This window comes from Pseudophryne corroboree, chromosome 1 (genome assembly GCF_028390025.1).
Source record: "Pseudophryne corroboree isolate aPseCor3 chromosome 1, aPseCor3.hap2, whole genome shotgun sequence".
NCBI lineage: Eukaryota > Metazoa > Chordata > Amphibia > Anura > Myobatrachidae > Pseudophryne > Pseudophryne corroboree.
This window is the reverse complement of record NC_086444.1, coordinates 494,427,118-494,440,555: the sequence shown is the minus strand read 5'-3', so window position 1 is coordinate 494,440,555 and position 13,438 is coordinate 494,427,118. Positions and strand designations below refer to the sequence as shown.

Genomic DNA, 13,438 nt, shown 5'->3' with positions numbered 1-13,438 from the left:
TTAGTGCCCCCCTCTCTTTTTTTAACCCTTTCTGTAGTGTAGTGACTGCAAGGAAGAGCCAGAGAGCTTCCCTCCAACTGAGCTGTGAGGGAAAATGGCACCAGTGTGCTGAGGAGATAGGCTCCGCCCCCTTTTCGGCGGCCTTATCTCCCGTTTTTCTGTATATTCTGGCAGGGGTTAAATGCATCCATATAGCCCAGGAGCTATATGTGATGTATTTTTTGCCATGTAAGGTATTTTTATCATGTTTTATTGCGTCTCAGGGCGCCCCCCCCAGCGCCCTGCACCCTCAGTGACCGGAGTATGAAGTGTGCTGAGAGCAATGGCGCACAGCTGCAGTGCTGTGCGCTACCTTATTGAAGACAGGAACGTCTTCTGCCGCCGATTTTTCCGGACCTCTTCGCTCTTCTGGCTCTGTAAGGGGGCCGGCGGCGCGGCTCCGGGACCCATCCAGGCTGGGCCTGTGATCGACCCTCTGGAGCTAATGTCCAGTAGCCAAGAAGCCCAATCCACTCTGCACGCAGGTGAGTTCGCTTCTTCTCCCCTTAGTCCCTCGGTGCAGTGAGCCTGTTGCCAGCAGGTCTCACTGAAAATAACAAACCTAAACTAAAACTTTCACTAAAAAGCTCAGGAGAGCCCCTAGTGTGCACCCTTCTCGTCGGGCACAGAAATCTAACTGAGGCTTGGAGGAGGGTCATAGGGGGAGGAGCCAGTGCACACCAGTTAGTCCTAAAGCTTTCTTTAGATGTGCCCAGTCTCCTGCGGAGCCGCTATTCCCCATGGTCCTTACGGAGTCCCCAGCATCCACTTAGGACGTTAGAGAAATATATATATATATATATATATATATATATATATAAATATATAAAAGAGAAAAACGTGGCACTCACGGCAGATTTCAATAATCACGACCACAACAATGAATTGTAGCAGAGCAACGTTTCAGTGGCACCCCACTGTCGTCAGGCCTGACGACAGTGGGGTGCCACTGAAACGTTGCTCTGCTACAATTCATTGTTGTGGTCGTGATTATTGAAATCTGCCGTGAGTGCCACGTTTTTCTCTTCTAGAATTGCTTTGTTTTACGGAGGCACCGGCGTTTGTCCCAATTAAGCTTATTGGAGTGCCTTGTCCATCCACATATATATATATATATATATATATATATTTCTCTACAAAGGAAAATTAGAGGAGCGCTTCATAGTGCAATATCGTTTATTCACAAAAGTATATTAAAACAGAAAGTATCACAGTGAAGCTTTTCTTAATACCTCAGACTTTATCTGAGTGGGCTTCAAATAGCACTTGGTTTAATAAGAAATATCCCCTGGTATCACCTCCGCCAGCCGCCGGTCAAGCGTCAGGTCCCTGGTCCTCGTGCCACCCACCTCACGCTAACGAACCTCAGCACGCCGGGACACCGCTGCTGTATGCATATGGGGGGGGGGGGGGGGGAATGATTCAGGATACAGCGATGACGTCACCAGGTCACGCGTGGCTTGGTGACGTCATCGCTGTATCCTTAACCGTTCGTTAGCGTGAGGCGGGCGGCACGAGGACCAGGGACCTGACGCTTGACCGGCGGAGGAGATACCAGAGGATATTTCTTATTAAACCAAGTGGTATTTGAAGCCCACTCAGCTGAACTCTGGGGTATTAAGAAAAGCTTCACTGTGATACTTGCTGTTTTAATATACTTTTGTGAATAAACGATATTGCACTATGTAGCGCTCCTCTAATTTTCCTTTGTAGACAAATCATCCCGTGGGATTCCGGGATCCTTCTAAGAGGTAGCTGCAGTCTGAAACCAGAGGACTTGGTGCTGGCAAACTAATTGGAGTACAATCTCAGAATTTACTATATGCAGACCACCGTGAAGCGCACCTGTACGCTTTTCCATAAAATATATATATATATTTATGTATGTTACTTACCATCATATTCTGGAAAATAATCAACTAGATGGGAGTACATAATTTTCTCCTCCAGAAGATCTTTCTTGTTTAAAAAGAGGATGACTGACGAATTCTGAAACCAGGGATATGTGATAATCGTCCTAAATAGTGCTTTGCTTTCTTCCATCCGGTTCTGCAAGAATACAGGAGAAATTGAAGACCATAAGGATGTAGTACTGTACTTTGCAAGTAATATCATATGTTCTATTCTGTATTCTGAGTTGAAGTTAAAATTAGTTTTGTGCAGATCGGATTGTTACATCACACACCAATGGGGTCATAGGACTCATTTAAATTTAGGACAAAAATGTGTGTGTGTGTGTGGAGGGGGGGGGGGGGGGGGGAATAGGATTTTTAAATGCCTACCGGTAAATCCTTTTCTCGTAGTCCATAAGGGACAGAATTAGTACGATGGGTATAGACGAATCCAAAGGAGCCATGCACTTTAAATTTCTTCAACTGAGTGTGCTGGCTCCTCCCCTCTATGCCTCCTCCTACAGGCAGTTATAGGCAAAACAGTGCCCGAAAGGAGAAAGGACATACTTGAGAAAAGGAAACATAAGAAGTGTGGTGAGATTTTCAAGCCAGCACACCATAGCATAACCACAGCAACAGCTGAACAGGAAACACTGAACATATAACCTGAAGAAGTCACTGCACAGAGGAGGGCACCCAATATCCCTTATGGACTACGAGAAAAGGACTTACCAGAAGGTATTTAAAATCCTATTTTCTCTAGCATTCATAAGGGATATTGGGGACAGAATTAGTACTATGGGGATGTCCCAAAGCTTCCAGAACGTGCAGGAACGTGCGGAGACTACTGTAGCACCTCCTGCCCAAACTGTGTATCCTCTTTGGCCAGGGTATCAAATTTGTAGAATTTCACAAAAGTGTCCTTCTCCGACCAGGTAGCAGCTCCGCATAGTTGCAGGGCCGAGACTCCACGGGCAGCCGTCCAGGAAGAGCCCACTGACCTTGTAGAGTGGGCCTTCAAAGACTGAGGAACAGGTAAGGATGCCGGACACATAGGCCTGTTGGATAGTAAGCCTAATCCAACGAGCAATGGTCTGCTTTGAAGCAGGACATCCCTTTTTCTGCGCATCATAAAGCACATAAAGAATCCGTCTTCCTGACCCGAGCTGTGCGCCTGACATAGATCTTTAAGGCACGCACAACATTCAAAGACTCCGGAGGAAGAACAGGACTGAACCACAATAGGTTGATTCAGGTGGAATGCGGAGACAACCTTTGGCAGGAACTGCTGTCTAGTCCAGAGCTCCGCTCTGTCCTCGTAAAAGACCAAGGGGGAAATTTACTAAGGTGGGAGATTTTTAGAACTAGTGATGTTGCCCATAGCAACCAATCAGATTATATCTATTATCTGCTAGAAGCAGCTACATAAATGGTAAGTAGAATCTGATTGGTTGCCATGGGCAACATCACCAGTTCTAAAAATCTCCCACCTTAGTAAATTTACCCCCAAGTATGGACTTTTACATGATAAGGCCCCCAATTCTGAGACGCGTCTAGCAGAAGCCAGGGCCAATAACATTACTGTCTTCCATGTGAGGCACTTGTCTTCTATTATCATCAGAGGCTCAAACCAGGAGGAATGTAGAAATTTCAACACTACACCCAAAGCCCAGGGTGCCGTAGGCAGCACAAAGGGAGGTTGTATGTGGAGTACCCCTTGTAAAAAGGTCTGAACTTCTGGCAACACAGCTAATTTCTTCTGAAAGAAAATTGAGAGAGCTGAAATCTGGACCTTAACGGAACCCAGACGTAAGCCTTTATACACACAAGCCTGCAGGAAACGTAGGAAACTTCCCAAGTGAAACTCCGCAGGCGGATATGTGCATTCCTCGCACCAAGAGACATACAGTATCTCCTCCAGATATGATGATTCCTTTTTGGAAAGCCCTTTGTGAGCTAGGATATTCTGCTCAATTTCCATGCCGTCAAACGAAGCCACCATAAGACCGGGTAGACGAACGGTCCTTGCTGGAGACGATCCTTCCTTAGTGGCAGAGGACAAGGGTCTTCAATGGACATGTACCGAAGAGTTGTGTACCACGCCCTTCGGGGCCAATCCGGCGCAATCAGGATTGCTTGGACTCTGATGTCTGATCAGTTGGAGCACCCTTGGGATCAACGGAATCGGAGGAAATAAGAAGACCAGCCGGTAAGGCCAAGGCGACGTCAGTGCATCCACTGCACTCGCCTGAGGGTCCCTGGTTCGCGAGCAATAGCAGCGAAGCCTCTTGTTGAGGCGAGACACAAACATGTCAATCTGCGGGTATCCCCACCTGTTGACAATCCGTTAAATCTGTCGTGGTTACTCAGGAAGTCCGCTTCTCAGTTGTCCATTCCTGGAATGAAAATTGCGGACAGCGCTCTTGCATTTCTTTCCGTCCAGAGAAGTATTCTTGACATTTCCCGCATGCAGGCCCTGCTTTTTGTCCCTCCTTGTCGATTGATGTATGCCACTGCCGTGGCGTTGTCCGACTGAACCTGGATCGCCTGATCCCTGAGTAGAGGGGAGGCCTGAATCAGAGCATTGAAGATAGCCCGAAGTTCCAGAATGTTGATCGAAAGTAGGGCCTCTTGGACAGACTACCTGCCCTGGAACTGCGCCCCCTGGGTGACAGCTCCCCATCCTCCCAGGCTCGCATTCGTCATGAGGAGGATCCAATCCTAAGTCCCGAAATATCGACCTTCCAGCAGGTTGGGAGGCTGTAACCACTACAGGAGTGAAATCCTGGCGTGGGGTGACAGCTGAATCATTCGGTGCTTCTGAAGAGGAGAACCGGACCACTTGTTCAGGATGACCAATTGGAAGGGTCTGGCATGAAACCTGCCAAACTTTATCGCCTCGTACGAGGCCACCATTTTCCCCAACAATTTTATGTAAAGATGAATGGAAACTCAAGCAAGTTGGAGAACCATGCAAACCATCTCTTGAAGTGTTCTCACCTTGTCCTCTGGGAGGAACACTCTCTGAGCTACAGTATCCAGTATCATACCCAGAAACAGGAGCCTTTGAGACGGTTCCAGTTAAGACTTTTGTAGATTGAGGTTGCACCCATGGTGAGACAGAAGTTGGATAGTGCTATCTATATGGAGCAGTAGAAGCTCCCTGGAACTTGCTTTTATCAGGAGATCGTCCAGGTAAGGGACAATGTTGACCCCCTGGACTCTGAACTGGAACATCATTTCCGCCATCACCTGAACGCCCTCCGAGCTGTAGACAGTCCGAAGGGCAACGCCTGAAACTGGTAGTGATTGTTCAGTAGGGCGAACCGTAGATAGGCCTGATGAGAAGGCCAAATCGGGATATGGAGGTAGGCATCCTTGATATCCAGGGACACAAGGAATTCTTGCTGTTCCAGGCCTGCGATCACCGCTCTCAAAGATTCCATCTTGAATTTGAAAACCTTCAGGTAAGGATTCAAGAACTTCAGATTTAAAATGGGTCTCACAGACCCACCTGGTTTTGGCACTACAAACAGACAGGAGTAGTAACCTTGTCCTCGCTGTAGCAGGGGTACTGGAACAATGACCTGGGACCGGACCAACTTGTTGATGGCCAGTAGTAGCGTAACAAACATTTTCCAAAACTGGCAAGCCTGATTTGAAAAATTGTTGGGGAGGAGCACCGTCGAACTCCAGCTTGTAACCCTGAGAGATAAGGTCCCCTACCCAGGCATCTTGGCAGGAACCGTCCCAGACGTGTCTGTAGTGATGTAACCGAGTTCCCACCATGAGATCCTCTCTGGGTGGGTGTGCACTGTCATGCCGAAGTCTTTGTGCAAGCTGAACTGGTTCTCTGTTCCCGAGAGCAGGCAACGTCTGGTTTCTTAGGCTTACCTCTGGAGCCTCCAGCTGCATTGGAGGCACCCCGGGCCCTAGATCGAAATCTGGATAACCGAAAAGACTGAGTAGACGGTCCCGGGTAGGTACGCCTAGAAGGCGGAGCCCCTGAAGGGAGAAACATGGATTTCCCAGCAGTAGCTTTGGAGATCCATGCGTCCAATTCACCTCCGAAGTGCCATTCATCTGTGAAGGGAAGAGATTCCACATTACGTTTGGAATCGGCGTCTGCAATCCATTGACGCAACCAAATGGCTCTGCGTGCAGATACAGCCATAGCAGTGGTTCTAGCATTTATATTGCCAATCTCTTTAAAGGAGTCACAGAGGACTCTTGCCGTGTCCTGAATATGTTTCAGGAAAGTTACAGTAGTAACCAAGGTCATATCACCCGAAAGACCCTCCTGAATCTGAGTAGCCCATGTGTGAATGGCATGTGTCACCCAGCAACCAGCAATGACCGGCCTTTGAGCTACACCTGCAGCAGTGTAGATAGATTTTAGCGTGGTCTCTATTTTCCTATCCTCCGGGTCCTTTAGCGTAAAAGAGCCCGGAGCAGGGAGCACCACCTTTTTAGAAATGCAAGAGACAGAGACGTCTACTGCTGGAGATTCTTCCCAGAATTTCCTGCCTTCAGGGGCAAATGGGAAGGCATTGAAAAACCTTTAGGACACCTGATATTTTTTATCTGGATTTTCCAAGGCTAATTTAAATAAATCAACCAATTCTTTGGAATCAGGAAAGGTGTCAGTCAGTTTGTCTTGTGGGAGGAAAAATGACTGCTGATTAGTAGCGTCCTTTAGAGTGAGCTTTAACACATCCTGTATAGCCAATACGAGGGGTTCTATACCCTGTGTAGGGGTGGAATCCCAGTAATGGGGTCCCTTTCATCCCCATCCGCCTGTACATCATCATCAGAATCTGGTAGGATTGCAGGTAAAGCACGTTTTTGTGCACCTGTAGACAGCGGGGGAAGGGAAGCATCAGCCTTAGCAGCTAGGTTAGCCACTGCTTGTTGCAGTTCTTGTGTTTTATTGGCATTGGCAGTGAGCTGAGATGACATATTTGACATCATAGTTTTTATAGTCCCCAGCCAGGAAGGCTCTGGACTCTCCCCCATATTGTTATCAGCATTTTGTGATGACTGACTACACTGCTCACATGATATGGAGACAGATGAAAAAGGGGAGAATCTGGCATTACATACACTGCATAACTTCTGTTTCACCATAATGAAATACAGACTGTATACACATACAACACAGACTGAATACAATACAAGCCTGTCCTATTGCATGTGAGAGGAGACATAGAAGAGAGGACCCCGGCGTACCCAACGCTGCACAGCCCCAGTGAGACGGTCAGCATTTTATGTAGTACAATAAAACAGTGATACTGCTGTACAGATAATTTGTAAACTGTACACTAATAGCGGCTCTCCTCCTCCACATTGGTACCAGCGTTCCTGTGACCGTTTTGAGTAGCTGTATGAGGCTGCTGCTGCTCGCTTATGCAGAGGAAGGCGCTAGAATGCCGCAGAACCTGCTCTGATGTAGCTCCGCCCCCCCCGCTGTGGCGCCAGAGCTACTGTAAGATTTTTATACTGGCAATGTCTCCACAGGCTGTGTAGCCTCACATAAATGCTTGGTAGAACATACCTCCCGCCAGTCTCATGCAGGGGCACCCGTGGGTCCCCCCCAGGAGGGACCCGTACACCTGACCCACGTGTCTGCCACACAATGAACTGGGGGGGGGGGGGGCAACCCCGCACCCCCTAGTGGGGGCCCCGGATTGTACTCATCATAACGATCACCTTCAAGCTCTGTTAGGGGTGTGCGGCAAGCTGTGGCTGTGACAGCTAAGGCGCAGTGCCCCGCTGAACAAACAGTCCCTCAGGACGGTGGTCCTGCAGCAGAGAAGCAGGCTCTGCACCTCATGTGGCTGGTGACCGTCTCCCCCCCCCCGTAACGCAGGTATGCTGTTGCCCAAATAGCATACTGAAACAAAAGTTTTAAATGAAATTGAAGAAAAAAAAACTCTGGCGCTGCAGAGTGTGCATCCTCTCCTGAGGGCACTTTTTTCTAAACTGTAGGAGGGGGCATAGAGTGGAGGAGCCAGCACACACAGTTGAAGAAATTTAAAGTGCACTGGATCCTTTGGACCCATCTATACCCATCGTACTAATTCTGTCCCCAATATCCCTTATGGATGCTAGAGAAGTCCCAATTGGTTTGTCAGATCTTCTAACACTTTGTGTGAAATTGGGCATTGTCATTTAACAAGCTTTTAGCTGAATGTGTTTTAAAGATGTACTACTGCCACCTAGTAAAAAAGTGATGATGCATGGTCTTCCCCTGTTCTCCTTGCTGGAACTAAGTTACATGGATGCATAATTTCTGTGGCTCAGCTGTTCAGTGATACATATGCAGTAAATCAATAAAGATAACCTATAAATGGTGGAAGAAGGTGATTATGACTTGCAATTGGTTGTCTCCCACTTATGCTCCCAGAGTAGCCCTGTGGTACTAACCAGGAAGGGCATGGAGAAAAAACCTTATACTACCCCCTTTTACATGCTGCATGTGAAACTTAATATGATGGCACTCAGACTTGATAAAGTGCAAAAAGGTGCTGTTTAATGATATAAACAGCAACTTTTTGTAGTTTATCAAATTTATTGCTATTTTGGGTGTCATTACTCCATGGAGGGCACCAGACCAAGTATGAGGGTAATTCTGAGTTGATCGCAGCAGGAACTTTGTTAGCAGTTGGCTAAAACCATGTGCACTGCAGGGGAGGCAGATATAACATGTGCAGAGAGATTTAGAATTGGGTGGGGTGTGTTCAAACTGAAATCTAAATTGGAGTGTAAAAATAAAGCAGCCAGTATTTACCCTGCACAGAAACAAAATAACCCACCCAAATCTAACTCTCTCTGCACATGTTATATCTGCCCCCCCCCCCTGCAGTGCACATGGTTTTGCCCAAGTGCTAAAGTTCCTGCTGCGATCAACTCAGAATTACCCCCTATATGCTGCTGATGAGCATCACGTGAGAGAGAGAGAGAGAGAGAGAGAGCCCACAGAGAGTCAGAGCAGGGGAGACAGAGAGAGAGAGAGAGAGACATGGGAAGGGAGGAAGAGAAAGAGAGACATGAGGAGGGAGTGAGAGACATGGGGAGGGAGAGAGGCAAAGAGAGATACATACATAGGGAGAGAAAGAGACATGGGGAGAAAGAAAGAAAGACAGACATGGAGAGAGAGAGAGAGAGAGAGAGAGAGAAAGAGAAAGACATGGGGAGGGAGAGAGAAAGACATGGGGAGGGAGAGAGAAAGAAAGACATGGGGAGGGAGGGAGAAAGAAAGACATGGGGAGGGAGAAAGAAAGACATGGGGAGGGAGAAAGACGTAGGGAGGGAGACATGGGGAGGAAGGGAGAGAGACATGGGGAGGAAGGGAGAGAGACATGGGGAGGAAGGGAGAGAGACATGGGGAGGAGGAAGGGAGAGAGAAATGTAGACATTGGTAGGGAGGGAGTGAGAAAGAGAGAAACATGGGGAGGAAGGAAGAAAGAGACCTGGTTAGAGAAACACATGGAGAGACACATGACGAGACCCCCCCCCCCCCCCCTGTGTGCACCACTGCTCCCCCCTACCCCTCTCCACAGACAGACAGAACCGGCACCCCCCCCCCCCCCCCCCCCCCCCCAAGACAGGCAGCATAGGCACCATTATCATTACCCCCACAACACCCCCTCCATAGACAGCGCACAAGGACCATTATTCCACCCCTCACACACAGACAGACCGACCATGATAATTCTAAAACCCACCGCCGGTCCTCCTCCCCTACCCTTCCCGCACTCACGCTAGTCCAAGGCCATAATTTAATACAGAGAACCGGGACGCGCCCGCCCCCGGCATATCAGACACACACATCGCGCTGCTGAAGAATCACCTCATCTCTGAAGCAACCCAGTCCATGCGAGAACAGCCTGCCTGAGAGGAGCTGCTCTCAGTCACTACATGTCAGGAGCCAGCCACAACGGAGGCAGCTGCTGCAGCCACTGCAGGGAGCTAGCTACACCTCCTGGGTGCGAGCTCCGGCGGACCATACTATCTTAAATAAAACGAGTTTTATGGTAAGAACTTACCTTTGGTAAAACTCTTTCTGCAAGGTACGCTTGGCTCCACAAGGATTGACATAGGGGTGTAGAGTAGGATCTTGATCAGAGGCACCAACAGGCTGAAAAGCTTTGACTGTTCCCAGAATGCACAGCACCGCCTCCTCTATAACCCCGCCTCCTGCACAGGAGCTCAGTTTTTAGTTAACCAGCCCAATGCAGTAGCAGGAAAAGAGACGACAACAGTTAGTAGCCACATATACCACACTCTCACGACAGGAGAAGTGTCAGCGGCTAATGCCATACCAACCCAAAAAAGCTAAGTGCATCAGGGTGGGCGCCTTGTGGAGCCCAGTGTACCTCGCAGAAAGAGTTTTAACAAAGGTAAGTTCTTACCATAAAACTCGTTTTCTGCTGCGGGGTACACTGGGCTCCACAAGATAGACATAGGGTATGTCCTAAAGCAGTTACTTATGGGAGGGGACGCACTGTAGCGGGCACAAGAACCCTGCGTCCAAAGGAAGCATCCTGGGAAGCGGCAGTATCGAAGGCATAGAACCTTATGAACGTGTTCACAGATGACCACGTAGCCGCCTTGCACAACTGTTCAAGGGTCGCACCACGGCGGACGCCCAAGAAGGTCCCACAGACCGAGTAGAATGGGCCGTAATGTGAACAGGAGCCGAGAGGCCAGCCCTCGCATAAGCATGTGCAATCACCATTCTAAACATCTGGCCAAAGTTTGCTTGTGAGCAGGCCAGCCCCGTTTGTGAAATCCAAACAGCACAAAGAGAATCAGATTTCCTAATAGAAGCAGTTCTCTTCACATAGATACGGAGAGCCCGTACCACATCCAAAGACCTCTCTTTGGAAGACAAATCAGTAGAAACAAATGCCGAGACCACAATCTCCTGGTTAAGGTGGAACGAAGAAACCACCTTAGGTAAGTATCCGGTACGAGTTCTAAGAACCGCCCGATCACGGTGAAATATCAGATATGGGGAACTACAGGACAAGGCACCCAAATCCGACACTCTTGTAGCTGATGCAATAGCCAGCAGAAACACATCCTTAAGGGAAAGCCACATAAGATCAGCTGAACCAAGGAGGTTCAAACGGAGACTCTTGTAACGCCTCCAAAAACCACCGACAAGTCCCAAGGAGCCACAGGCGGGACATAGGGAGGTTGGTTACGCAACACACCCTGCGTAAAGGTACGCACATCAGGTAAGGTCGCAATTTTTCTCTGAAACCACACCGACAAGGCAGATATTTGAACCTTGAGGGAGGCCAGACGCAGGCCTAAGTCCAGGCCCTGCTGAAGAAAAGCCAACAACTTGGCAGCGTCATAATCGTTAGATGCGCACCAACAAAGTAAGAATGCCAGACCCTATAGTAAATCCGAGCCGAAGCCGGTTTCCGGGCTCGCAACATAGTTTGAATGACCGCCTCAGAAAACCCTTTAGCCCTTAAGACGGAAGCTTCAAGAGCCACGCCGTCAAAGACAGCCGGGCTAGGTTCTGGTAGACACAGGGGCCCTGAACGAGGAGGTCTGGGCGTTGTTGAAGTAGAATTGGACGCTCTGACGATAGGCCTTGCAGGTCTGAGAACCAGTGCCGTCTGGGCCACGCCGGAGCTATGAAAAGCAGAATTCCTTTTTCTCGCTTGAACCGAATTACCCTGGGCGGGAGTGACATCGGAGGGAACACGTACGGCAGCCGAAACCTCCACGGCACTGCCAGCGCATCCACGAATGCTGCTTGAGGATCCATTGTCCTTGCTCCGAAGACCGGAACCTTGGAATTGTGTCGATACGCCATCAGATCTACGTCTGGAAGGCCCCACTGTTCCACTAGGAGATGAAACACTTCTGGATGGAGGCCCCACTCGCCGGCATGTACGTCCTGACGACTGAGAAAGTCCGCTTCCCAATTCAGGACTCCCGGAATGAGTATTGCCGATATGGCCAGTAGATGGCGTTCCGACCAATGTAGAATCCGTGAGACTTCCTTCAATGCCAAACGGCTTCGAGTGCCGCCTTGATGATTTATGTAAGCCACTGTGGTGGCGTTGTCCGACTGTACTTGAACAGGACGGTTCTGAATTAAATGCTGGGCCAGGTTCAATGCATTGAAGACCGCCCGCAATTACAGAATGTTGACTGAGAGGAGGGACTCCTCCTTGGTCCACCGACCCTGAAGGGAGTGTTGCTCCAGCACCGCGCCCCAACCTCTTAGACTGGCATCCGTCGTCAACAAGACCCAGTTGGATATCCACAAGGGACGGCCCCTGCACAATTGTTGGTCCTGGAGCCACCAGAGCAGCGAAGGACGAACCTCCGGAGTCAATGAGATCATGTGAGACCTGATCCGGTGAGGCAGGCCGTCCCACTTGGCTAGAATTAGCCTCTGGAGGGGGCGAGAATGGAATTGAGCAAACTCCACCATGTCGAATGCTGACACCATGAGGCCCAGCACCTGCATCGCCAAATGTATCGACAGGTGCAGACGAGAAAGGAAGCAACGAATCCTGTCCTGAAGCTTCAGGACTTTCTCCTGAGACAAGAACAACCTCTGGTTGTGAGTGTCCAATAGCGCTCCCAGGTGCACCATGCTCTGAGCAGGGACCAGGGAGGATTTCTTCCAGTTGATAAGCCACCTGTGGGCTTGTAGAAACCGGACCGTCATATCCAGATGACGTAGGAGAAGTTCTGAGGAATTTGCCAGGATTAACAAGTACCACTGTCATCACCGCCATGACTTTGGTGAAGACTCGCGGAGCCGTAGTTAAACCAAAAGGTAACGCCCGAAACTGGTAATGGAGGTTGCCAATTCGCAAACCTCAGGTATTGCTGATGTGACGCTGCTATAGGGATATGCAGGTAAGCATCCTGTATATCCAGGGAGACCATGTAGTCCCCAGGTTACAAGGCCAGAACTATAGAGCGAAGGGTTTCCATACGGAACTTGGAAACCTTCACAAACCTGTTCAATGCCTTGAGGTTGAGAATGGGCCGGGAGGACCGATTCGGTTTCGGGACTAGAAACAGAGGAGAATAGAACCCCCGGCCCCTCTGCGCAAGAGGCACCTGTACTACGACTCCTGTATCCAGGAGGGTCTGTACCACCGAATGTAGAGTGTTTGCCTTTGTCTGGTCCAACGGGACGTCTGTCCGGAAAAAATCGATGAGGGGGTCGGTTTTTGAAGGCTATGGCGTAACCTAGAGTGACTACTTCCCGTACCCAGGCATCTGAAGTGGTCTTCAACCATTCCTGAGTATACCCTAGAAGCCGGACCCCCACCCTGGGATACCCCAGGGGGAGGCCCGCCCAGTCATGCGGCAGGCTTATCAGTCTTGGAAGCTGGCTGACGGGCCGTCCAGGCTCTTTTGGGCTTTGGCTTACCAGGTTTGGAAGTGCAGGTCTGCTTGTTGTACGCCTGACCTTTTGCTTTACCTGAAGAACGAAAGAGGCGAAAGGAAGTACCTTT

At 49.4% G+C, this 13,438-nt stretch overlaps 1 protein-coding gene across 1 annotated transcript in view; it reads right to left on the bottom strand.

Moving 5' to 3' along the window:
* LOC134895350 (guanine nucleotide-binding protein G(q) subunit alpha) overlaps nucleotides 1-13,438 on the bottom strand; it is a 286,798-nt gene that overhangs the window by 10,271 nt on the left and 263,089 nt on the right. The window contains exon 6 of the mRNA XM_063913832.1: nucleotides 1,935-2,088. Coding sequence (XP_063769902.1) covers nucleotides 1,935-2,088 — 154 coding nt within the window. The remainder of the gene's footprint in view (nucleotides 1-1,934; nucleotides 2,089-13,438) is intronic.